Below are 27,071 nucleotides of genomic sequence, written 5' to 3' on the forward strand. Positions count from 1 at the left end.
GTCCTCACGTTCATCCCTCCTGTCCTCACGTTCACTGGCCTCTTTCCTGTAATTTGATACCACGTCCTTCCACTCATTCAGATGAGCTCTTTCATTGCGTGTAATTTCCATAATATCCGAGAACATCTCATCTCGCGTCTTCTTTTTCCTCCGCCTTATCTGTGCTAGCCTTTGGGATGGAGGAGGGATGGTTGAAAAATTTGCAGCTGCATGAGGGAGATAAATATTTAGAAAGATACATTTTACAGAACAATGGTTATACTCTTTCACAGTGAACAGCACTATTCACCTAGCACATGTGATTTCCCTACAAGGTTGCATTTTTCATCTTAATAGTGAGTGCTTGCAGCTCTGGAGTTACAGATCTCACAGACACAGGTCCAGGCATCAGAATTCAGCTTGCATGCGGCCATGGTAAGCCACTGTCTTTCAGCTTCTGTAGTGATTTACCCCTCCCCCCCAACGCATGGCTAATACCACGCTAGCTCCCTGCTAATCAACAACCTTCCCACCCCCCCACCCACTGCGTGTCTAGTAGCTTGGGGAAGATCGCCGGTGACCAAACACAGAAAAGATCATCAGCACTTCACTCCTCCCCTCCCCCCGCTTCGCTACGTGCAGGAAAGTTTTTTTTTTAAGCTGCTGCAGTCCACGAACCCAGTAGAAAAATGGCCACCCCCCTTACTTAAATTCCTGATTTTTAACCAGGTTATCCTGAACGATATCACTTTGCTGAGGATAACAGAACAAGATAAAGAGCGAATGCTTCTTGAATGCCAGCAGTCACCGGGACCATACGCTGCTATGCTTTGCCACGCAATGATACCTGATTACTTGCTACATGCATGGCGTGGTAAAGTGTCCTACCATGGTGGGCGGAACAAGGCTGCCTTGCCCAGAAACCTTCTGCAAAGGCTTCTGGAGTACCTACAGGAGTGCTTCATCGAGATGTCCCTGGAGGATTTCCTCTCAATCCCCGGACATGTTAACAAACTTTTCTAAGTAACTATACTGTCTGCGAATGCATCCCAAATCCTCAGGGCAAATCAATCATTAAAAAAGGCTTGCTTAAAAAACAATGTTTGCTATTTGCAAAGGTACACTCACCAGAGCTCCCTTCCATGGCGTCATTGTCTGGGATAGTGGCTTGTGAGGGCTGGGAGGACGGTAATTCCGTCAGGGTGAGAAAAAGCTCCTGGCTGCTGGGGCTCACAGAGTGCTGTGTGCTCTCTGCTAGGTCTTCCTCCTCTTCTTCATCTTCATCTTCCCCTTCTGCATAATCCTCAGCCATGGCAGAGATTACAACCCCCACCTCGGAATCCACGATCAGGGGTGGGGTACTTGTGGCGCAGCCCCCTAAAATTGCATGCAGCTCAGCGTAGAAGCGGCATGTTTTTCGACCTGCCCCGGACCTTCCGTTTGCTTCTTTGGTTTTCTGGTAGGCTTGTCTGAGCTCCTTAACTTTCACTCTGCACTGCACTGAGTCCCTGCTGTGGCCTTTATCCGTCATAGCCTTAGAAATTCTTTCAAATACTTTTTCATTTCGTCTTTTGGAACGCAGTTCTGTTAGCACTGAATCCTCTCCCCAGATAGCGATCAGATCCAGTACCTCCCGTGCAGTCCATGCTGGGGCTCTTTTACGATTCTCAGGAGACTGCATTGTTAACTGTGCTGATGAGCTGTGCGTGGTCACCTGTGCTGATGAGCTCTCCACGCTGGGGAAGCAGGAAATGAATTTCAAAACTTCGCGGGGCTTTTCCTGTCTACCTGGCCAGTGCATCCAAGTTCAGAATGCTGTCCAGAGCGGTCACTGGTGCACTGTGGGATACCGCCCGGAGGCCAATACCGTCGATCAGCGGCCACACTAACCCTAATCCGATATGGTAATATCGATACTAGCGTTACTCCTCTCGTTAGGGAGGAGTACAGAAACCGGTTTAAAGAGCCATTAAAATCGATATAAGGTGCCTCCTAGTGTGGACGGTTGTGGCGTTAAATCGGTTTTACGCTCCTAAAACCGATTTAAACGCCTAGTGTAGACCAGGCTTTAGTTCCAGCACCTATGTTGCTGTCTATAACCATCATCAACAATGGATCACTCTTACTGTATATGAAGTTAATGCACATCAATGCTACTGTCACAGCTAAAATTAAAGCATAGTTCACTAACCTGGTAATAACATGGCTTTGCCCAGGAGAGTCTACCTGGGACCACGACCATCTTCCTAAACCATGTTAAAGCTTTACTTAGTCCAAGCACAGAAAAATATTTTGATTTAGGATTTTAAATTCAGCTGCAAAGGAAACCAATTTTCCCCTCACCCATATCAATGAACTTACAAAATTTGTTGCACTACAGTGGAGGAAATACATTTCCACTTTCAGGTAGGTAACTAATTTGACACTATCAAATTTTGCCTTGCTGGTTTCTCTGAAATCTTGCTGCCTTGTGCCACTCATCAAATTGTCATGGAAAAAAAAACCCTTGTGTGATAGGCAAATGAACAATATTAATTGAGCCACAGGCTAAATATACATAACAGTTGGTAGCAAATGACAAACTTTCATAGTGAAATTTCAAGCTTAGATTTGACTTCTGAAGCCAAAACATTGTTTGTTTTTAAATACAGAAAGTTCTCTCAAAGTCACAACCACCACCCCCAAACCTTTGCCTTGCATGCTGGTTTTTCTACCAGTGAATGAAGATGATCCTCTTACATAGTTGCATTGTGTCACCCACAAAAAGCCAACAAACTGAGAAATAGCAAACACCTGGACATATTAGAAAAGGCGAGTGTATGCATTCCCCCTCAGGCTCTCCTCAAGTAACTTGCAGCCTTACAGCTCTCCACAATAGACCAGTCAACTTTCCACTCAATCCCTGCCAAAATAAAAACAAAGGGGTGGTGAGATGAGAGGCATTTAAAGAGTGTGGGGAGGGAGGCTGGAAGAGGGGGTCTTGCTAGAGAATAGATTGAGAACCACTGGTCTAAGGCAAGTAGTTTTCCTGTCCAAATATGCTGCTGGTGATCTTTTCATTTTAGATGTCTGGAGCACAACTGAGTTCACAAATTTCTTCGGATGGCCATATCTTGAAATCAGGATGATGGGGATTTTAGTCTAATGCTGTAATCTCTCTCCATATAGCTTAAGTTTTTACCATCTACTTTTTCTTAAAACAGGTTTTTTTCCATTCTTCAGATGTTTTGGCTCACAGTAGTAGTGTGAGGAATGAGGAAAATCAGACTTGCTAAAACATTTCAAATGTAGGCTCCTTGGTACCCCTCAGCCTATGGGACAAACCTGTTTTTCTCCTCTAATGAAAATACAGAGAAGAAGTTCTTTTGTGCAATAAGGAAGTAACAAGGCAAGTAGGGAGCAAATAAATCATTCAACTCCTTTCTTGTTTCTTCCAAAACAAGCATCTGCCTTCCAATTGGTGCTTAAGAATGTGGAAAGCCTTCTTTGCAATGCTATTTTCTACAGTCTATAACAAGGTTGTTCAAATTTTGTGACCCCAAACACCACATTGGATACCTCCCACGAGGCTGAGGGATGCACCTTCCATGCTTATCAAAAATATACACAGCTATATATCTATATCTATCTATCTACACACACACACACACACACAGAGCTTCTTTAACTCAATTCAAAAGATTGCTATTAATCAGCAATAAAAAAAAAACCATTGAATAGCTTTGTTTTCACACTGGAGTTTCAGGGAAAAGGTGGCTGTGGGGGATGTTCTTATTTGCACAGGCTGTGTCCTTAGCCTGACACATGACCTGATAGACGAGATAGTTGGTATCATTATAGACTTCTCCAAATTTAGCTTTTATGTTGGATCAGTTGGCAATTTTCTATCTAAAAGAACTATGCTCAAGGATGAATTTGTCATTGAAGGCCTGAGTTTTGTGTTTTTTTTCTGGTGGAACCAGAAATGAAGGAAAATCTCAGAACTGATTAAGAGGAGAAAATATTACATATTGAAAAGTAGAAAATGTGGGGGATGGGGGAAGTTAGGCTGGAAGCAACTCAGCCACATGGACAGAACAGTGCACAGGGTTTAGTAAAGTTCCACTTGTTCAGCTTAACCTGTATTCAGTTTTACTCTGTGAATGAAACACGCTCATACTGTTCATTCCCTGAAGTGCAGCAGCTGGCAGCATGAGCTATGGAACTTGGTCTGACACCCTCTCAAGCCCTGGATTTTGCAGACACAAACCTAGCCCAGCAATGGACCACAGTAGAAGGAGGAGTTAGAGCTGTAAGACCTGGCCATGCTGCAAGATAACAGCAGGAAAGTAAAACTGTTATTTTGCCTTATTGGGGAACAAGACAGTGGTGAGTCTGCACCACTCAAACTCACCACTGCCTCAGTCCTAGAAGCCCTGAGGACCTATTGCTCTCCAAAGCAGAACAAAGCTATGGAAGGACACAGGTTTTTTTCACTAGTTACCAATCAAAAGGGGAAGGGATGGACCCTAATGCAAGAGCCTTATGCACAGTGACTGCTGCATACAAATTTGGGCACTTTACAGACTAATTCCGGACAGGATAGTCTGTAGCACTTGGGGTCACCACCTGTGAAAGCACTGCGCCAGGAAGGAAATCTCACATTAGATGGATGCTTATACATGTCTGCAGCAGAAGCCGCAAGATGATGAAAGCCCTAGGAGGCACAACCTCTCCCCACCGCCCAGACGTACATGCAGTGAGACAACAGCAAAGGAAAGCAGGTGGCCTGAGTTCCATACCCAGCGTGAGGTGCATGTACTGTGCATGAGCTGGCAAATAAGCGCCCCACTCCAGGACCACATTGCAAGGAATGTGGTAAGCGGAACCATTTTAGCAATGTGTGCAAGAGCAGAGTTTGTCAGACTGGTGCCACACCGCTCTTGTACATCTGACAGCAATGACAGCATCATGAATCAGGTTCAGGCTGTTGGGACAGGAAAGCAACAAACATCTGTGTATGCAACGTTAATAGGGAAAAACACCCTGTGTGATATCAGCTTGATAGTGGGGCCTCCTGCAATTTGAATCTTTGGGGTAAACTGGACTCATGCACACACAAGAAAGGGCAGTCTCAGTCTAATAATGTACAAGGGGAGCACAATGTAGCTGCTAGGAAAATGTGACCTCATAGTAAATAGCCTGAAAAATAAGACCATATCTACTTAAGTTTGTGGTGGTGGATGATAAGCACCATGGACCCTCCTTGGGGAATATAGACATACAAGCCATGGATCTGATCTGGGTGCAGTGTCTGAATTTTATAGCTGCAGTGCAAGTAGCAAAAAGGGGAGTCCCATGGACAATGGAGACAATTTTAAATGCATATGGGGATGTTTTCAATGCTGATGGTTGCCTTGAAGGAAAGCTGTGACTCGATGTAGACCCCAGAGTGAAAAAAACTGTATGCTTATTACAGAAGCAAATTCAAGCGACACTATGTAACCCAGTATGTGAAAGTCTGCAGAGCTGGGTATTGTATCTGTAGAGGAGAGTACAACCTGGGTAAGTAGCATGGTGGTAAAGAAGCCATGAGGTAAGTTACACATCTGTGTAGACACAGCCATTGAATGGATTTTGAAAAGATACAGTCATCCACTGCGCTCAATTGATGGCATTTTGACAGAACTTTCCAAAGCCAGAGTCTTTGGGTCTGTGATGTGAGGAGTGGGTTTTGGCACATACAGGTGGATAAAGAATCCAGCAAACTGACAACCTTTGCAACAACATTTGCTCATTACAGATGGCTGCCCAGCAGCAGCAGTGTTTCAGAAAAGACTCACCCAAGCACTGAAGTACTGCCTGTGCTGAAAATAGTTGCATACGATATCCCTCACTGAAGGTGAAGGGAGCAATGATACAGAATCAGAACAAGACTATGACACAAAGCTACGAGCTTTTGTGCTGCAAAACCTCAACAAAAAACAAACCTCAAGCCAGAAAAAATGCAACTCAAACAGTGTGAGGTGACATACATTGAACATCTGCTCACAGCAGATGAACTGAAAGTAGATCCCAACAAGATGAAGGCAGTCAGATATGCCAGCTCCAGTGGATGTGAAAAGGGGTACAGCACTTCACAGGAATGATAAAATTTCTGTCCAAGTTCTGTCAACTCCTGGCTGCAGTAGCATTATCCATACATCAGCTCGCAGATGGTGACTGGGACTGGGCAGGTCCCCAGCAGCCCCAAATGATAACGGATACCCCTATCCTGAAGTACTGCCTGCTAGGAGAGCCACTGACACTCCAGTGTGAGGCATTAGAGAAAGGACCGGTATAACTCTTTTGCAGGAGCAGTTGGCCACTTATGCTGGCAGAGCCCTGGCAGAGATTGAACGATGGAACTATGGTATTTGGAGAGGAGCGATTCTATCAGAACATCTATGGTTATCCAGTACTAATGCAATCAGACCACAACCCCCTGGAGACAATCATGGCAAAGCCCCTTCTGAGTGCTCTAGAGATTGCAGCACATGTTGATACACCTCCAGCACTACTAGGTGAAGCTCAGATATTGTCCCGGATGATTGCTGGTGGTAGTTGACACCCTGAGCAGGACATATATATTCAGCATCCATGAGTTGTGGGAAGGAGATCACGACATGGAATCCATTGATGTGCTGCACTATTTCTCAGTTTCAACGGTGAAGCTGATGAAATTGAAAGAAGTTATGGAAAGGGACATCTCACTACTAGTCAAGATAATGATACTAGCAGTGTGGCCAGCAGACAAAAGCCACCTACCAGTAGGTGCAGAACCATATTTTCAAACTAAAGATGAGCTGAGCGTGCAGAATGGAACCATATTTTGAAGACCGAGACCTGTTGTCCCAGACTCATTATATAAGGAGATAATGCAAAAAATATGTGCCTTGCCCGTGGGCATTGACAGTGGTCTAATGTGGGCTCAAGAGTATGCTTACAGGCTAGGAATGAATACACAGCTCCACTTCATGATAGAAGGGTGTGAACCTGCCAGTTGTGTGATAGCCACCAGCAGAGACTTACCACATGAGCTACCCACTTGACCATGGGAAAAAGTGAGAATGGATTTATTTACCTTGATTACAGTGCACTATTCAAAATTTTGGGAGGTTGATGCCCTATCTGATACTGGAAGCAAGTCTGTGTTTGGGAAACTGAAGGCTCACTGAGAGAGATGGCATTCTGGGCACAGTATTCACCCACAACAGACTTCAATTTGCCTTGGAAGAATTCAAGGAACTTGCATGAAAATGGGAGTTTGACAACCACACCTCCTCCCCAGCATATTCACAGAGTAATGGAAAGGTGGAATCCGCTGTGAAAGCTGCTAAGAGTGTTACACAAGTCTGTTTCTTCTGATTCAGATCTCTTGCGAGCATCTTTGGCACACAGGAATACCAAAGCAGTCCAATGCTCGGACAAAGCCTCAAAACCCTGCTATGAATGAGGAGGTCTGTTGCAGCCAGAACAATGGTAATAACACTGAGAGGAGATGGAAAACAATGAGAAGAATCAGGCGCTAAAGTACAACAGGTTAGCCAATGACCTACCGGTAAGACTAAGATTTTTGCCATGGATATTTTTAGTAAAAGTCACGGACAGGTCACAGTGAATCATGAAATATTCATGGAAGCCCATGACCTGTCCCTAACTTTTACTAAAAATATCCATGATAAAATGAGAAGCCTGGACAGCTGCGGGTGGGCTGGGAGCTCCCCCTCTGCTCCTGGCTCCCCTCTGGGGGGTCTCTCCTGCCCCCCACAGAGGTGCAGAGCTGCAGGGGTCCCCTCTGCCCCCCCAGCAGCCAGGAGCTCTGGGGGTCCCCCCCCACCAGAGAGCAGCAGCGGTGGGTGTCCCCCTGCAGCAGCCAGGAGCTGCAGGGGTTCCCTCTGCCTGGAGCAGCACCAGGGGACCTTGCAGCTCTCTGCCGGGGTTGACTGAAGTCACAGAGGTCTTTGGAAGTCATGGAATCCGTGACCAAATCGCAGCCTTATCTACTGGCCAGGCAGACAGGAATTCCTGTGAGGATCCAGCCATTGAAAAAACATCAGGAGGAGTGAAGTGAACTAAGGGAATCCTGAGGGTTACAGTGGCACCCAGGTCTTACAGGGTGACTATAGAAGAGGGACAAGTGATCTAAGGAACAGAAGACACTTACAAACCAGCAGACAACACCCAGAGAAAGCCTACAGAGATCACCACAGAACAAAGACAGAGAATCATCTGGAGGCTACCTCCACAAAGAGGGAGGAGACTCTACCAAGAGTTTGCTAGACTGAAAGAGGTCACTCCTAGTTTGGTCTCCTCAACAGGAAACCAGACCATCTGAAAGACTATTTAACCTGCTGCGTTTGTGGTAAAGACTAGACTCCCGCTCAGCTCTGTGCTAGCGGCCTCTGGCCAAAGGGACAAGGTGGGATCTGGGCATCAATTATTTGTTTTAATGTTGATATTAAGCTGTCTAAAATAGGGAAGATGCATCATGAGTGGAACTGGAGTCAGAAGGCCCATGTTCCCTGAAGGGACTGTTATTGAGGGGACACCAGTGGACCAGGGAATGCAAGGAGTTAGGCTGGAATTAACTCAATACCATGATTAGAATAGCCCACAGGGTTTAATAAAGTTCTATGTGTTCAAATTAACCTGCATTCTGCTTCACTCTTTACTACAGAAAGAGAAAGGACCAAATTAAGGTAACCTTAGTTCTAGCACTTCCTATCTTGAGTGCCTCTCTTTGCAACCTAAATGTTTTCATTTAATTTAGGGTTTATTTAGTTTCCTAATATTTAAAAACACTAAAATAGGAATTCCATTGCCTGGAATCCAAACCTGGGTCACTAACTGTGTTTGGATCTTTACCTCCACAGCACCGACCTCTGCCACCTGTGCTAACAGTAATTGGGAGCAGTAGTAGTCTGACTGTGGGGTACATCAGGCACTAAAGCTGGCTGGGAACTCTTCAGCTTTTTTTCCCATTAGAAAAATATTGATTTGTCAAAACAAACTTTTTTCAGGCACTTACATTTGGACAAAATTTGTGTCAGGAAGGCTTCTCTGGTCCAAGATGGCATTTCAGAGAAAGAGAGAGACACCCACCCTTACAGAGCAGGGACTTGAACCCAGGTGAATGCCCTAGCTCAGGGGTCGGCAACCGGTGGCTCGCGGCTCGTCAGGGTAAGCACCCTGGCGGGCCGGCCCGGTTTGTTTATCTGCCGCGTCGGCAAGTTCGGCCGATCGCGGCTCCCACTGGCTGCAGTTCGCGGTCCCAGGCCAATGCGGGAGGCAGGAAGCGGCAGCTGCTGGGCTATTGGCTATTCTTGGAGGCTGTGTCTGTGAGACCAGACATTCCAACTTGGACCTGAGAAGTCTTCCTGTTCAAACAGATTATTTATGTGAAAAGTTTCAGTTTAGACAAATCAGTCTAGTTTAATTTTTCATTGAAAAGAAAAGTGTCAAAAACTCAAGAGGTTTTTCACAAAACTGCATTTTTGTTTTCTGGTCAGCCCTAACACACACCACCAGGGAGCAGGGCTGCCCGGGGGGGGGAGGGCAAGTGGGGCAATTTGCCCCAGGCCCCGCAGGGGCCCCCATGAGATTTTTTCGGGGCCCCCGGAGCGGGGTCCTTCACTCGCTCCAGAGGCCCCAGAAAACTCTTGCGGGGCCCGGGCCCCCAGAGCTTCTTCCGCTCCAGGTCTTCGGTGGCAGGGGGTCCTTCTGCTCCAGGGCGGAAGGACCCCCCGCTGCCAAATTACCGCCGAAGCAGGGCCCTGTCCAAAGAAATGGTTGTGTAAGAATTTCACCTGGGCATAACACTTTCTCTAGTCTCATTCTCTGAAATGGCTGAACCATTTTAACAGAAACTTTCCAAAAACATTCAGCCTGAGGCAGGCACCCAGCATGGGAAACTTCAGCCTGAATAGTTAAAGTCTGGAATATGTATAAGTAACCGTAATGGGGTCTTATCATGGGAACTGATAGGTAAACATAACTATACTTATGATACCAGCTCCGCTTATAGTAAGACTTTCAGCTGTCCAGCATCTATCTTGGCATTAGATATTTGATCTCAATGTTAAACAGCAAATTGTTTTGTAATCTACATAATAATTTATGCTTTTGAGCTCAAAGTCCTGGTTTTCTTAGCTCTAGCAATAGAGTCTCTTTTTTAAATCCAGAGGTCTGAGGTTTGATCCCAGCTGCAGATGACCTACCCAGGGTCATCTCATTACTCTTTCATGGTCATCACAGTGACTTGAGTCTCATATTGTAGGTGAGAGGATAGAATTGATTTCTGCCTCCAAACTGCTGTACAATAGGATGAAGTTGATAAATGGCAGCAGCCCTCTCGTAGTAAGCACAAAGCAATGGTTTACTATAAGCTAGATTCAAACTGAATTTAAGTTAATGTTATTGCTAGTCAAAGAATAAAGTCCTGTGACAAATGTTAACTAAGCATCTGAAAATTCTTTGCACAAATTCCTAGCAGTGTCTCCCTAAGGCTTCCATGTAAAGAATAAGTTGTCCTTCAATCAGGGCCGGCTCTAGACCCCAGCGCGGCAAGTAGGCGCGTGGGGCGGCCCTTTCCCGGGGGCGGCAGGCTGGGCCGGCGGACCTGCCGCAGGCATGACTGCGGAGGGGACGCTCGGCCCGCGGCTCCAGTGGACCTCCCGCAGGCATGACTGCGGACGGTTCGCTGGTCCCGCGGCTCGGCTGGACCTCCCGCAGGCATGACTGCGGCAGCTCAAGCGGAGCCGCCGGACCTGCGAACCGTCCGCAGCTGCGGGAGGTCCAGCCGAGCCGCGCGACCAGCGGACCCTCCGCAGTCATACCCGCGGGAGGTCCGCTGCTCCCGCGGCTCCGGGGCGCCTCCCGCGCATGACTGCTTGGGGCGGCCAAAAAGGTAGAGCCGCCCCTGCCTTCAATGTTGACGACCTTCAGACCAGCCATCCTAAATTGTAATCATCCAAAGTACTTGGCAGACTCCAGCTAGGTCACCTAAACTATATTCCTATCATACATGTTTCCAGGATTTCAGACAGGTCTTTTTATATGTTTCCACACATATCTTCCCTCCTCAACTCACTGTTTAAAAAAAGAAAAAACCTTTGTAAATTTAACATTCTCTACCCCCTACCAAAAATCCTTTCAATTAACATGCATAGAAGCCAGGATGAATTCTGAAAGGTATTTATCTGCCAAGAGCTAAGTTCAGGGTAGTGCATTTCTGCTACAACTTTTGACAATTAGAACCGAATGATTTGGGGGTGGGAGGTGGGAATAATAAATTTGCTGAAAAATACATTTTTCTTGAGCACCAAAGGAATTTGTCAAATAGATATGGCTGAAAAATGATTTTTTTAAAGTCAAAATAGTTTTAACTTGCTAAAATGATCAGTTTAAAAATTTAGTTAAATAAATACCCAAAATTAAATGAAAATCTGAATTTTCTTTTTGGGTTGAGCAAAATGTTTCATTCAACCCCCAACTATTTGTTTTAATATTAGGGAGAAAAATATATATTTGGTTTAACTGAACTGATTTTGGGGGAGTTGGGGGCACTCTGGCTCCGAACTGAAAAATCAGTTATTCGCTCAGCATTTGATAACACATCTCATAGGAAGTGTAGCAAATGGGGATCTTTGTGCTGCCTAAGAATTTGAAGTCAATTGCATAAAACAGCATTATGAGCTGCATTCAGTGTTCAACAGTCAGTGTTTCTCCTCCCCAGGCTAAGCTATCACTGGCACACAAAACTTTAGCATTGGTGCGTAAGCAAAGGAGAAACTGATTTTTTACATTTGTCTTAAAATGTCTAGCTCTTAAGTCCTAAACATTCTGGTAACAGTTGAATTTTTAGTTTGAAAAGAACTTTTAAATTGTTGCAAATAGAACAATGCTTTGACATCTTGGGCATATCTAGACCCAAAACAATGTATGTGGCAGTAGAGTCACAGCTTTACAGGGTTGGCCAGACCACAAGGTGTGAGAGCCTACAGCACAACCCTGATTTTTTTCTGAACCACGTGCTTAACCCTGAATGATGGGTATGTGCACTTCATTTGTACTGATTGAATCTCAGTCAGGTGGAACATAAAGCTCTATTCTAGGCTGAAAAAGGAGTCTTAGTCACAAAGGCATCAATGAGTCTGAATCAGACTTACTTAATTTACAAGAAAAAATGTTTGTTAGTTTGATTTCCAGATGAGTTTGTACTATGCTCTATTTCTCCCCCATCCCCTCGTATATAATTACACATATCCCTGACACCTAGATCAGAAGTATTTTAGTTAGGTAGCTACATTACATCTTGTCACATCCTTGGTAAATCTTTGCCTGGTGGACGCTCATTAGTCTGCTCTGTTTGGGTCCTACCACATTGGACCCATGCACTTTTAGGCTTCCTGAGACTCAGCAGAGTCCGGGAACTGCCTGTGATGTTGGGTTTCTAGGCACACACTTAGGGGACAGATCCTCCATCTAGCACTCTTTCACAGAGCTGAGACCCACAGTTCTGTTGCCTAGGCCCTGAGACTAGTGCTGGATTCCCCAGCCTCCCCAGTAGCATAAGTATACCCTTCCCTAGTGCGCCAAGGTTTGGGGTTTACCAGTTACCTTTCCAGAGATATGTGATAGTTGAAGCACATAACACACAGGCTTTGTAAAGGCCCTATCACAATTAGCACAATAAATATACAGATCTAGACAAAACACCTGTATGCTTTTGTCTCAATTTCCTCACCACCCTTGAGCATTTTTTGGGCTCAAGTCAGAGTATTTTAAAGAGTCCAGCAACTTTCCTCTCACCCTTTCCTTCTGCATATAGCTTCTCCTTTAGAACATGGACTCTCCACTCACTCCTGTAAGCCAGCTTTCTGCTTCTTGTCTGTTCTCCCTCTCTTTCTAAAATGGCTAGTGGGAAACCCCTTTCTCCTCTTATAAACTCCAGTCCCTTTGCCAGGTGATCTGCTGATCAGCCTTTTCAAGTGGTCAGTCCCCATCAGACAATTTGTTGCTTAGTTATCAGCACACCTGGGCTGACTGGTTTTTCTGGGTGGTAGCCAACTCTTTGTCCAAGGAGGCTTCTACGTGAATAGAGGATCATCAAGGTTTAGCAACCCTCATTGTTAGTCCTGTGTCACTACCCCTTGGAATTTCAGTCTAACATGGAATTTAGAAGACAAGAGAGAAGGCAGACAAGCTCATTATTCAAAATGGAGTTTATAGACTGATAAAGTTATATATGCAGAGTTCAGAATCCTCAACAGGAATTCATAAGTTGTACATAGATTTCCCAAATCATGATATACCTTAATAAACTACATCTATAATACATTTCAGATGGTTTACAGTCATGGATAGCAGAGATTTTCTCCTTGCTCCCATGTAAAGACCTTTTTATTTTGAAGGGGGAAAACTATCAAATTGTCATTACCAATAGCTGCCTTCATTTCATTTATAATCCTTTAATTTAGGGAGAAAATATTGAACAAACAGGGACGAAAATAATATTTGATCTCTAATTATAGACTACTGATATATTTTACCATTTGCACACACAAGTGTGTCCTGATAGCCTATAATAATGGTTTGAATGTGGCTCTGCTGGAATTTGTTTTGTCACTATCCTTTCCCTGCAGGTTTCTGCCACGGTTTCTGGCTAGCGGCAGAATTTAGTAACCTTATACTAAAGGGTAAGATGTTCCACTGGAACATCAGCATATCAGTGTAGCTACCTGGTGTTGCATTGCAGCCAGAAATAGATGTACATTTTCCCCACTCCTGCCTGCCAGTGAATTAGGAAGGACTCAAGTGGTTAATTGGTTCCTATTTAAATATTCTTAGAATGTGGTTAACTTAACCAGAGCTACATATTCAGGTAACACTGCATCTTATGAATGTGCAGTTTTGTCTTCTGGTTGATGTGTTTTGGATAGAACTATGTGTCTTCTGTGTTTGTAAATGTCCTGGGGTATTATACACAAACCCTTTCCAAAAATGTTCTTAAAATTCCCATTTCCACTACACTCTTGCGCATGGTCTTTGTGCAAAACCGATTGTAACTTAGTTGGCTGTCTCTCCCTCCCTGAAGCAAGCGGGCTGTGGCCTAAATTATTAAACATACCTCATAGAATATTAAAGACATCAAATTACTTCAGTAGGTTAAGTACAAACAATTTTTAGACTATCTCAGGAGACTCACAAATTATTTAAATGAGCTATTCTTGATAAGAGGTTGGAGGGATAAACTGCTATAAACATGAGAGAATGTCAAATGTTCACAGAAATTAATTGCAATAACTTTCTGCATAAAGTAGTGATTCAAGTGCTTCAACTATCTTAAAATGTGATTAACTCCCACAGAAATCCTGTGCCGGAGGTAGAAAGGGGACTGTGCTTTACCAAAGCTTTTGCCATGATCCCAGCTTTATTCTGAAATGATTGTCAAGAAATAGTAAATGTTACCATAGTTAGCACCCTGTGGAAATGAATGTGAGAAGGTTCCACCTCTTAAAGGGACTGATCTAATGTTGCTTAGGGCCTCCCATGCTCATAGTATTTCATAACCATAAGGGTTAGAAACTATTTTTTTTTAAAAAGCTTAACCTATACTGAAACTTCTGGGGCCACCAGAGAAGTACCGGTAAAGTATTAATGAAGTGATAAATTGCTGATAAAGCTCAAAACTTGTTCAAGTCTATTACTACTCATGACAGACCATGTTACTGTAAGCTACCATTTCCCTAGGAAGCAAACAGATGTGGATGCCAGAACTATCACACACACTTTTTTCTTAAAATGTTTATCTAAATAAAGGAAAGTAACAAACAGTGCAGTAGATGAATAAACCTCCAGAGTAACAAGTTCCGATACCCTATGCTACTCTATCTTAAAGTGTGTTAGTCAGAAAGTGTGTGTGAGAGTGAGAAAGATAATGACATAATAAATACCTCAAGCAGATTCTACTGGGGATGAGGAAATAATAATGGGGAAAAAAATCCCCAGATGAGTCCATTTCAAATCCTGAAAAGTCCATAAAACCAACAGTTTTCACAGAACTGTGTCCATTTTGGGGCCAGTTCTGTTTTTAAATAACTTCTAATTACAATAGTCTTTATCTGATTTCTTAAGAATAGAATGACTTTGGGAGTGTGCCGTTCATTTTTGATTTAAGACACATGAGCACATAATTCCTAACACAAAGATTGTTGCTTAATTTGAAAATTAGCACACTAAGGAGTGAGCATTCTTTTGGGATAAGCATGAGTATGTCCAAATATGGTTTAATGATATTAGACACAAAGCACCATAGTTGCTAATTAGTCCATGTTGTGTTCTAACTGGCATACTAGACTCAAGATATTTAATATGATTCTTTCTTAATTCACTCAGTGCTGCAGAACTGCTAAGTTTACTTATAGAGATGCCTGTTACTAATATATGACCTCTAATACTAATATGTGGGGGAATAAGCCAGTCAAATTCGTGTTTCAAGAACACTGACTTCTTCTTTTCTGTCTCTTGTCTGTCTAAAGTGAATTGAAATAAATTATCTTTTCTTTGGCTAGCTAGGTGAATGGATGTGGCTCCTTGAGGTGTCTTACTACTATCATCCTCAGATAATTACTAAAAGAAATACAGCTGCATGACACTCCAGGGTGCAATCCACACCAGTGAGGGCCTGATTCACCACTTGCCCTGCAACCTGAGGTGCCTCCCACTGCTTTGTAATTCCCAGCCTGCATGCAGGTCACACCCTGAGTGTCTGCGTGTAGTCATAGCCCTGGTCCAGAAGCTCTGACTCCAGCAGCCTGTCAGTGAACACCAGCCACACTCTGGCTTCCATCAGCTTTGGTTACTGCTTGCAAATGACCTCCATCCCAGCACACTCCCAGTCCTAGATTTCCCTGCAAAACGGTGTGCTTTGCACTGTCCAACTCTCTCCTGGACAGTCCAGTTATGTTAGGTTCCTTGCCCTTTAAGGAGGTCAATATACAACAGTCTGCTACCTTAAATGAAGTTATCCGAACAAGTCACAACACTGGATTAGTTTTAATGAAAGAATAAAATAAGTTCATTTATTTACAGAGAGATAGATTTCAAGTGAGTAAAAGTAATGAGGCATTAAAGTCAGAAATGGTTACAAGGAAAATAAAGATTAAAGTCTTTCTAAACTTAACAATCTTGACATGGTTCAAGTAACCATGTTTTCAGTAACTTTGCTGACCAAACTCTCAGGCTAGGATTGCTCCCAAAGTCTAATGGCTGTTTCTTATGTCTTCTTGGGAGAAGTGAGAGCTATGGATAGGGAGAGAGAACTTGGCATGGTTTTCCCTCTCACTTTTCTAGTCCAGTCCCCCTTTGAGATGCATTTTCCTGAAGATAACTCCTCAAAGCAAAGTTTATTTAAACAGAAAAGAAGGCAACATGGTTCATGGTAGTGAAAGAGGATTCATGGTGTTTCTTTTACCTCTGTTTGCTGAAATGCAGATTTTCCTTGTTTCCTGTTATCCCCCTCTCACTGTCCAAGGACTCTGTTTGCAACTTTATTTAAATTGAGGTAAACATACACTCTCTTGTTTAATGCCTGCTTGACCAGTTCTGCCTCTTGGGGGTTATGTGGGTTTGAACATGTGCCACCAACATCATTCTGAGAGAATTAATAACTTTACATATAACATTGCTACACACATTTCATCATGATATTATTGACCATTGAGTTAATTAGTTTTCAAAAAATACCTCATAAGGCCTATTTTATACAAAGACTATAACAATAGAGGGTAGGGTGTGAATATAGGGGTGCATTCAGTCACAGACTGATATTTTCAAAGCAGATTAAGGGTTTTTGCCACCTAATTCCTTTTTAAAATTAATGGGAATTGGATGTCCGGATTCTGTAGGAGCTTTAAAAATCTCAGCCTAAACACTATCGAGAAGGTGCATCTTTGCCAGAATTGAATTTTGAACTGCTCCCTAGTTTCTAGTTGTTTAATCTGTAGGGTCTTAGCTATGGCCATGGTATAGGCTTGTAACCTAAACTACTTACTGTCCACAAACATCACCTTCCACAAACCATCTGTGTGCCAAGAACCTCTCACACAGAGTAGGAGCATAGTGGTTACAGATATCTCCTGAGTCTGGCATGTACTTTCTAGTTCACCAAAGAAGGTCATGTGAGGTCTCTAAAAAATTCTTGTCATACTGATCCTCATAATCGTTGTGTGATATATGTATGGATATTTGAGTTGTGTATATGTACTAAAAATATTCTTTAAAGTATCTTACCGACCACAGAGAAAAACAGGTTTCTTCCAGATAGGAAGTAAGAGGTAGATCTCTCTGTCGAATGTAAAGTAAGCTTTGTAAAGTTACACAGTGGGGAGTCATTTGCAAACAAAGTCAACAGGAGGATATGAAATCAACAGAAAAAAATGAGTGATGGGTTCTGCTGTCTCTGAGGACAGACAGTGAACTCTGGTAATAAAAGTAGAGGGCAAGGAGATACCCCTTAATCCTGCACCAAGGAAGTAAATGGACAGCGCATGTACATTCATGAAAATGGGATCCCAACCAGCTTTGATTGCAAATGCTGCAAAGGACATTTGGGATGAGATAAGCTTCTTTAGACAAATGATTCCCCTCTTAAAGTAAAGCTTAGTCTCTAAGAATCATACTATGATTTTACTTTATATGTAACCCTTCTGTTTCCATTATCCTTACTCACTATCTCTTAAATCTTAATCTTTGATAATGAACTTACAAATATAACTCAGTGCTGTGGTACTATACAAGGAGCTGACCCTGAATTGGATCATTCAAGCTGGTGTGTACATGGTTCCCTTGACGACAGCTGACCTGGTAATTCTGTGAGTGTTCAGTAGCTAAGAAACAGAATACTACAGAAGTATGCTTCAAAGGGACTTGGGGACTGAGGTGCACCTATTATTAACCTTCAAGGCAAAGTAAGGGCTGGCATAGCCACGAGGAGAGTGCTTGGGTGGCTGACAGATTAGAGCAGGGGTCTCAAACTCAAATGACCACGAGGGCCACATGAGGACTAGTACATTGGCCCAAGGGCCGCACTACTGCTGCCCCACTCCCACTCCACCCCTTCCATGAGGCCTCGTCCCTGCCCCACCTCTTCCCACCCCTTCCCTGCCCCCATTTCAACCCCTTCCCTGAAACCCCCACCCCAACTCCACCCCCTCCCTGCCCCCAGGAGGGGCAGGAGGGGTGTGGCAGGGGCTCAGGGCAGGGAGTTGGGGTGTGGGGTGCAGGAGGGGTGAGGGGTGTGGCAGGGGGTCAGGGCAGGGGATTGGGGTGCAGGAGGAGTGGGGGGTGCGGCAGGGGGTTCAGGGCAGGGGGGTCAGGGTGCAAGAGGGGTGTGGCAGGGGGTTGGGGTGCAGGATGCGGCAGGGGGCTCAGGGCAGGGGGTTCACCTGCAGGACGGGTTTGGGGGGCGGGCTCTGGCCCGGTGCACACCAGGAGCAGGGCAGGCTCCCTGCCTGCCTGCCCTGCCCCCACGCCGCTCCGGGAAGCGGCTGGAACATGGGGGAGAAGGGACACGGCGGGTGTGTGTTGCTGTTGCCTCAGGCACTGCCCCCAGCATCTCCCATGGGGGGCGGTTGCCCTGAAGCAACATCAACACACACCCCTGCGCCTCTCCTCCCTCAGGTTCTGTCCACTTCCCGGAGCAGCGTGGGGTCAGGGCAGGCAAGCAGGGTGCCTGCCCTGCCCCTGGTGCACATCAGGCTGGAACCATTCTAGGTAAACACTGAGGGAGGGGGTGCGAGGAGCTCGTGGGCCTCAGAAAATAACCTCGCGGGCCGCATGTTTGAGACCCCTGGATTAGAGGTTGGAGCTGTTCCACTTTGTGTAAATAATTATTCATTGAGCCAAAGAGAGGTTGACTAGCCCAGTGATTAGAACACTTATGTGGGATGCGGGAGACCCAGATTCAGTAAATGAACAGAAAGTGGAACAGTTCCAAACAGGAGAGATTGAGAGAGACCTACCCCAGAAAAGCCAAAAGGCCTCACCGCAAGTGAGTGCTCTAACCACTGGGCTATTGACTATTCTGGGGTCGGTCTTTGTTTGTCTCCCTCCCTGTATCTGAGAAACCTTTCCCAATGAAAGTCTCATCGAAACTAGTATGTTTCTGCAAAATCTTTGGTTTCAATAAATAAGCATTTTCTGATGAAAAATCATTTCATTAGAAACCTCCCAACTAATTCGACTATTGAAAAATTATTTAGCTTTTGCCACCATCAGAAAACTGATCCTCATACCATTTCACAACCACACAGATGTTTAAGCCTACTTTGTATAGGTGGGTGATGGCTGCTCAGACATAATTGATCAATCCTTTAACATAAGCTGAGTTCAGCTGCACAAATATAGCGTCTACTCCCTTGCCCAACTCCATTTACGCAATGTGTAGTGACTTGACTCAATCTTCATAGATAAAAGGCACACAGATACTATCTCCCTTCTGAAATCTAATTTCACTCCAGTTAGGAACGAGATTTTTAACCCAGCTCTGCACATCTTTGCCTGCTCAGTCTGTGCATTTCCCTCATGTAACTTTTTAAAACAAATATCACCTGACACTTGACCATTATTCTGCTCAAATGAATCTGTGCATCCATCTGTTTTTCATGCTAATTCTCTCCTTTACAAGTCCTAAGTCTCCAGACTACACTGTCCACTGTCTTATTTCCAGAGTTTTGCAGTGTGGCAAGTTTGTCAGTTTCCCACAGAGTTAGGGGTGAGAAACATCATGGACTGAGTTTGAGGAAGTATCAGGGACTTCCCCTAGTGGACCTCTCCCTTCCAGTGGATTGTATCGTCATGCAGTGAGAATAGCGTGACTATTTCAGATCCACTGATAGATCATCAATTTAGTCCTCAGTTTGTTTTCTGGAAGCTAGTTTTGGTGACAAATGTCAGGGGCTTTGGATGCTATGTGTGACATATGTAATGCTTTGGGGATATGAGATATTCAGCAATTATGTGGAGAGATGTGACAGAAGTTATATTTAAAGACTATTGTATCAAATTTATAAAAGGTATGTGTATCTTTATGGGCTTGTCAGTGATTGTATTGTCAGTGGGTGAGCTAAAGCTAAACAGCGCTTCTGTAGGAGCTAAAGACAACAAGGAATAATTAATGCAAATCCCTACTATGGAAAAAATGCAGATAATACACCTGTGTAAGTTTTATGCTTAGGGAGAATATCATATACTGGTGTGACCTGGGTCAAGAAGTCAAGCAGACAAAGGACTAGAAACTGTGTAAAGCGACTGCCCTGACCTAAGGAGGGAGGTCACTTACACTTAATGCAAGAACTGACATAAGAATGTGACCAAGTGACAGGCCCTGTGACAGAGCCTGTAGTACTATAAGTCCAATCAGGGTCTCCATGTGGAAGACGGGTGATGGCCTGATAAGTTAGACCTACATGTAAGCTGTTTATTATAGGTTTTCTCTGTTATGACAGAGGGGCACCCAGGCCCAGTTTGAATGGTGGTGTGACCCAGTGTGTCAGGTCACAATGCCACTTACTCAAATTTGGCCCAGCTGCCCCACTATCATGATGGAGAACTGGTTGGACCAATTTCTGCTGCCCTAGGCCTATGGGAGGGGAGTGGCACACTGACGTTTTGCCTAGGGCAGTAGATCGTCTTGAGCAGCCACACCTCAGCCAGCACTCTCCGGACCCAGAACTGTGCAGTGGAGACCCCCCATTCTGGGGAAGCTAGCAGTCAGGTGGGGCTTACCCCTTTCTCCCCTCCTCCCTCACCACGTGGCCTTAGTCGAGGAGCTAGGCAGAGACTCCAGCAGGTAGGAGCAGCTTCACAAGCAGCCAAAGCAGGAACCTTTGGACATTCAGAGCACTTCAGTTTTGACTGGGCATTCTCTGCCCTGCACTGATTGGCTGTTTACTCCAACTCTCCCCTCTGTCCCTGCAAAGTCTCTTCATCTCAGCTTCACTCCCCACCTGCCCCTCTTCTCCGCTGCCACCCCCTCAGCTCCCTTCCCTTCAGCATCTCCCCCTCTCCCATCACTTTTCTTTCCATTTAGCTGATCTCTTCCCCCCTGCCCGCACCATGGTGGAACTAATAGGACACTTGGCATCACATTGTTCACTCTGCTTGTCTGTTTTATCCCTTCCCCCACCCTGCCTTTCTCTGGTCAAGTTAGATTGTAAGCTCTTCAGAGCAGAGACCATCTGCAACTCCATGTTTGTACAGCACCTAGCACAATGGGGCCCATTCATGGTTGGTCCTTAGGCACTACCGCAATAAACAAACATTAAAGATGTACATCTTCAAAGAGCAATTACAGGTAATAACCTGTTATAAGAGACGGGTGCTCTGGAAGGTTTTGTTCTGTAGAATCATGTTGCGTATTGACATACAAAAAGTAGGAGAGGGATGAAAAATTGGAAGTATTAAAGCACATAACAATAGGAGAACTATTTCTTACTCTTGATTCACGAATACCCACCTCATTTTGCAATCTGCTCATGCAGCCTTTTAAAAAGTTGAATCAAGTTAAATTTAAGCAATTTAGCGTATAAATTACCTCTGTCATGAAGCATTTATTGAGTTTTTAAAAGGTTATGTCAGTCGGCTTGTCCCACTACAGTGACTCAGCAGCACCTCATATGGTGGAGAGGAGATGCTTTTTCTACAGTTGCTTAATCCCCACACTGAGATAGAGGCAGAGTTTGTGGCCCTCTGGATAAGAGAGTTGGGGGAAAATGGAGGTTTAAAGTAAAAAATGTGTTTTTTTTTAAGGAGGGATGAAGCAAGTGACATGCCACTTGCTATCCTAGGGCAAATTTCAGGATGTATAAAGGCAACTGGTAATCCAGTCTCCCTAGCCAGTGAGGCAAATCTCAAAAACACAAGTTGCTTTATTTACTATTCTATTTGATTTTGGGGTTTTGCTTTGTCTCATCACATGCTTTTGTCAAGAGCAATTGTTCTTCCTTTTATCTAAAACTGCGTAAGCTCCCTAAATTTAGAGCCAGGAGGGTTCCACATCTGACCCTCCAAAAACAGAGACTAGTCCAGGTCTGAACCTTTGCGTGTGCATGTGTGTGTCTGTCTTCCTGTATATCATAGATTTGTCATAATCTATGATATACAGGGGAGGAGGGGAAACACATTTCATCTATGTATCAGTTAGTTATAAAATTCACTTTTATATGAAAAACTGAACGTACAGTTCTTGAGTCTCACTGCCACAAATTAGTGTCTGAATTGCAAACTGGTTTGTAGCCCTAGTTTAAATTGCACTGCTAACAACTTAATTCAATAAATTCACTGAAATATGCTAAAAACATTTCACTTTCAGGATTGTGCACAGAAGTATGTTGTGAAGAATTATTTCTACTACTACCTGTTCAAGTTTTCATCTGCCTTGGGTGAAGAGATTTTTTACATCACATTCCTTCCATTCACCTACTGGAACATCAATCACGATGTGTCGAGGAGGCTGATAATGATGTGGTGTGTAAGTACGGATGTGATTATTAAAACATTTATTAATTCCATTACAGTAACACCATAATAATCAACTTCTTCTGGCTTTTGATTGTCTTGTTTTTATTAAAAACTAAAGTAAGATGAATTGTGCTTCCAGAAGCACAAGTGTAATTTTTCAAACTAATTTTACAAAAGGATTTTATTTACACTGTTTCAAAGACACATAATCAACCTTGTATCACTCCTTTTTGGAAGTACAGTTGCACTTACAACTGGGAAGAGAGGTGGTCACAAGTTATGAATAAAATATTGAGTGCATCCACTCTTCCTACCCCCAAAGTGGCAATGAGAGGTCTAAAATATTTGGCTATTTCTCTCTACCTGAAGCAGGGGCGGCTCCAGGCACCAGCGCAGCAAGCATGTGCCTGGGGCGGCAAGCTGCGGGGGGTGGCCTGCCGGTCACTGTGAGGGCAGCAGTCAGGCTGCCTTCGGTGGCATGCCTGCGGGAGGTCCTCCGGTCCTGCAGTTTTGGCGGTAATTCGGCGGCGGGTACGCCGAAGGCTCAGGACCGGCGGACCTCCCGCAGGCTCGCTGCCGAATCTGCATTACCAGCGGACCTCCCGCAGGCATGCTGCTGAAAGCCGCCTGACTGCCATGCTTGGGGCAGCAAAATACATAGAGCCGCCCCTGACCCCAAGCTCCTGCTATGCCATTGATGTTAATTTAAAACTTGAAATTATCATTTGGATTTCATTTTAATATTGCTCTTCTTAATTTGCTCTGATTCTAGCTATAGATAAAGCCTTATCTGATGTCTCGATTTTAAGTTCATGGTCACCACAGTCACCAACAGCCCATGGCACATTATTTGTGTTTTGGCCAGAGTGACAGCGATAAATACTTCTGTGCTCATATATGGCTACAAATTTTAATCAAAGACCACAAAGAGTGAAGACCTACTTATTGCCATGTTCATACTTGTTTCTCTTTGCTGTTTCAGCACTCTAGAAGTGGGGTTCTATAAGTAAAAGTGGCTGTAAAAATAGCATTTTGGAGCTCCAGGTCTATTTTCACTCAGTGATTCTGTGTCTCGGGTACTTAGTCAACAAGCAAAAACCTGGTGTTGTTTTCAAACTGCCAGTACATCAAACTAAGCCTGGGATCTGAGAGTCAAGATGGGTTCTTTCCTTCTTACGCATCATCACCAATCATAAAGATTCTTGAGGCCAAATGAGGTTTTTTTATTATATCCATGCAGTCACATTGCTTTGCACAGGTATAAATTACTGACCCTAATGGGGACCTGGTAAGCAATTCTTCTGATGCACAGGAGGGGAAGGATTCCAGTTCATACCTGTTTTAACATGTTTTAGTCACTGTAGTAATCAGATTGACTGAGTGCACACCGGGAGCAGAGCTGTTGAGTAAGGAGATGTTTTTACAGACCTACTTAAAGTAGAATTGCACTCTCCAACGCTACCCTCCCTTGTGAAACCTCTTATACTTTAGTGTAGTGAACTGACTTGGTATAGGTGTAGTTGTGACCTCTGCTGGAACAAGTAGACTGGGGCGACAGTTCTCTCAAGAGAGCCAGCTGAAGAAACAATTCCAAGAAACGTTTCTAATTGGTACTGCATGTGTCATGTAGGTGGTTAAATACCATGGTATGTAAAACAGAATAAGTCATTACAATAAGTTTATGAAGCAACGGTAGTGGGAAGTTTGAGAGAGGTAGGTATCATTTTGGGGGGGAAATGTCACTGTCTTGAAGGTTCCAACACCCAGTTATTAAAGGTATTACATTTTTAATTAGTTTATTCCCCCCCCCCCATTTGATAACCAACTTGCTTCCTTTTTACAGACTCTCCAGATGGGCTAGCTAGAAAACATTCCTTTTTCAGTATGACAGATTAGTCTAAGAACCTTCCAGTTCATATAGCAGTATTTTCTCTCGGTTACCCTTATTTCTTTCACTTAACCTTTTTCATACCCAACAACTCATGCTAGAAAAATCCAGTGTGCAGGCATGAGAAATGAGAATCCACAGCCTGGATTTGAATAAAGAAATCTCCGTAATCTCATTTCGGACAAAGAATAAGGGCCCTGATTCTGTGTCCATTGAAGTCAGTGGTAAAGAGTTAAGTGACTAGTGGTGCAGGGTCAGTATAGGATCATACCCCAAATGAGCAGGCTTTAATGCCATTTTCAGTCTGATAGTTTCTGAAGATGTTTGCATCACTGTGTTTTGTGTTTTTCATTTGCAGGCTAGTGCTAACAAGAGTTAATACAAGAATAACAACGTGCCTGGTTACCCATTAATAACTGCAGTTTTGTTGATATTGTTAATTCTGTTTGTGTAATACTATAATCCTATTTGTACAGCAGTAATCTGATCAGGGTGGAGGGAGGGAGGGAGGGAGGGACATCTTTTCATTTTAAACACGAAAGTAGAGCATTTAAGAAATTGGTTAGTAGCTTTTGATAAATGTATTATCTGGATTAGGCGTGACGCTGAACCAGGTCTGAAATTCACCTTTTACCATTGTGAATGGTTTGCTTAATTGCAGGTGAGGATTTTTTTTTTAATCCAGCTATTTTCTGTAGTATCTCCTACAGACAGATCAGTGGATCCGGTCACTCATCCAGACTAGCTTGGGAGAAATTTAGTGTCAGTGAAAACTTGTCTGTGATGTATAGCAGTGGTCCCCAAACTGAAGGGGGCACCCCCCTAGAAGGACATGGAAGGACATTTTGGAGGAGGGTGCAGCAGGGCCCAAGTCAGCCCGCTGTGCTCCCTGTGCTGCTCCGTCCCCGCCCCCAGCCACGGTCCCGGCCCTGGCCGCAGCCCCAGTCCCCAACTGCAGACCATCTGCAGATCTGCACCTGGCCCCATTCCCAGCCTCGCTCCCAGCCCCAGACCTGCCCCCAGCCTCGGCTCCCTTACCCCATCCACATTCCCCGCTCCTGGCCTTGGCTGAGGGGTGTGTGAACAGGAGTAAGAGGCGGAGGGGAGGAGGTGTGTAACCCTGAAAAGTTTGGGAACCACTGATATAGTTTAAGTCCCTTGTGATGGGAGTTCTCCATGTCTTTGTCATGGCAGTCTGATATTTTTTGAATGAAAGGCACCATAAAATATCATCTGAAGTAATTTGACTTATGTATGTCTTCCACTAAAACACAACCATTTCAGGAGTGGAAGACAACAGCCATTCTTTGCCTATAATTATAGATAAATTTTATGAAAGCAAGTTAAGAAATAAATTCTCCAACTGGAACTAGGAGTAGGTGGACAGCATATAATTAGAGTTGGGCTCTGGTCAGAAATACTCCCACTCTTTTTGGAAAAGTGCCATAGAATCTTGTAATAAGTAATTAGTGCCTCTTTTTTACATCTCACTCAAGAGATAGACTCAGACTTTAAGGTCAGAAGGGACCAACACGATCATCTAGTCTGACCTCCTGCACATTGCAGACCAAGAACCTACCCACTTCTGTAATAGACCCCTGACCTCTGGCTGAGTTACTGAAGCCCTCCAATCATGGTTTAAAGAGTTCAAGTTGCAAAGAATCCACCATTTACACTAGTTTAAACCTGCAAGTGACCTGTGCCCCATGCTGCAGAGGAAGGCAAAAAAGCCCCAGGGTCTCTGCCAATCAGACCTGGGGGAAAATTCCTCCTGACCCCAAATATGGCGATCAGTTAGACCCCGAGCATGTGAGCAAGACCCACCAGGCAGATATCAGAGAGAGAATTCTCTGTAGTAACCCAGAGCCCTCCAAATCTAGTGGCCCATCTCTGGCTGTTGGAGATTTTTGCTACTGGAAGTCGCCAATGGGCCACATGCCATTATAGGTAGTCCTGTTATACCATCTTCTCCATAAACTTATTAAGCTGAGTCTTGAAGCCAGTTAGATTTTTTGCCCCCACTGCTCCAATTGGAAGATGACACTTCCAGCATCACAATACTTTCTAACACCACACATAGGTACTGGTTTGATATTCAGAGGGAAGAGTGATTCCTATTGAAGTGCTAACATCTCTTCTCATGGGACGCTTTTAAAGAAAACCAGGTTCTGTCCAAGTACTAACCAGGTCTAGCCCTGTGGAATTCAAGAGATAATTCAAGGTCAGAATGCTAGGTTGTATGGCTACCATTACTGCTTGTTTCTGGCTGCTAAGTGAGATCCACAGTGGCTTTGGCAATGAAAGGGAAAAGGAAGCTTACTTTTAAAATAAGGATCTTCACAGGTTTTTATTTTTAAACATTTTCATTCTATTTAGTTGAAGAGTTAAATATCTGTATGAATACTGAACATTATTATATATTCAATTTGGCAGATGCAACTGGATGGTCTGTGGTGAAGCCATACAGCTTTTGAACAATACACAACGTTCATTGCAGCCTTTGTAACCTGTCCTAGGGGTGCTTGTTCCTGTAGCCTGTGGTAGCCTAGAGGAATGGGATATACCAGGGTTGTTACTTTTTCGCAACTGGACCAAAAAAAATAAATTTCCGTTCGTAGGAGGGAAAAAAGCACATTAATGTTTTATTAAATGACATGCAGAA

The 27,071-nt window shown here is 44.1% G+C and overlaps 1 protein-coding gene across 6 annotated transcripts in view; it reads left to right on the plus strand.

Moving 5' to 3' along the window:
* The window catches only part of SGPP2 (sphingosine-1-phosphate phosphatase 2), a 77,956-nt gene that overhangs the window by 9,766 nt on the left and 41,119 nt on the right, over positions 1–27,071 (plus strand). Inside the window, exons 1-2 of one of the 6 annotated variants that reach the window (XM_045030476.1) lie at positions 17,899–17,940; positions 22,373–22,531. In XM_045030476.1, the coding sequence (XP_044886411.1) occupies positions 17,914–17,940; positions 22,373–22,531 (186 nt within the window). In that variant the 5' untranslated portion in view covers positions 17,899–17,913. Of the gene's footprint in view, positions 1–17,898; positions 17,970–19,850; positions 20,076–20,582; positions 20,852–22,372; positions 22,532–27,071 lie in introns of those variants that run through there. The other 5 variants (XM_045030478.1, XM_045030479.1, XM_045030477.1 and 2 more) reach the window with 5 other exon arrangements.

The sequence above is a fragment of the Mauremys mutica genome, chromosome 9 (genome assembly GCF_020497125.1).
Source record: "Mauremys mutica isolate MM-2020 ecotype Southern chromosome 9, ASM2049712v1, whole genome shotgun sequence".
Lineage (NCBI taxonomy): Eukaryota > Metazoa > Chordata > Testudines > Geoemydidae > Mauremys > Mauremys mutica.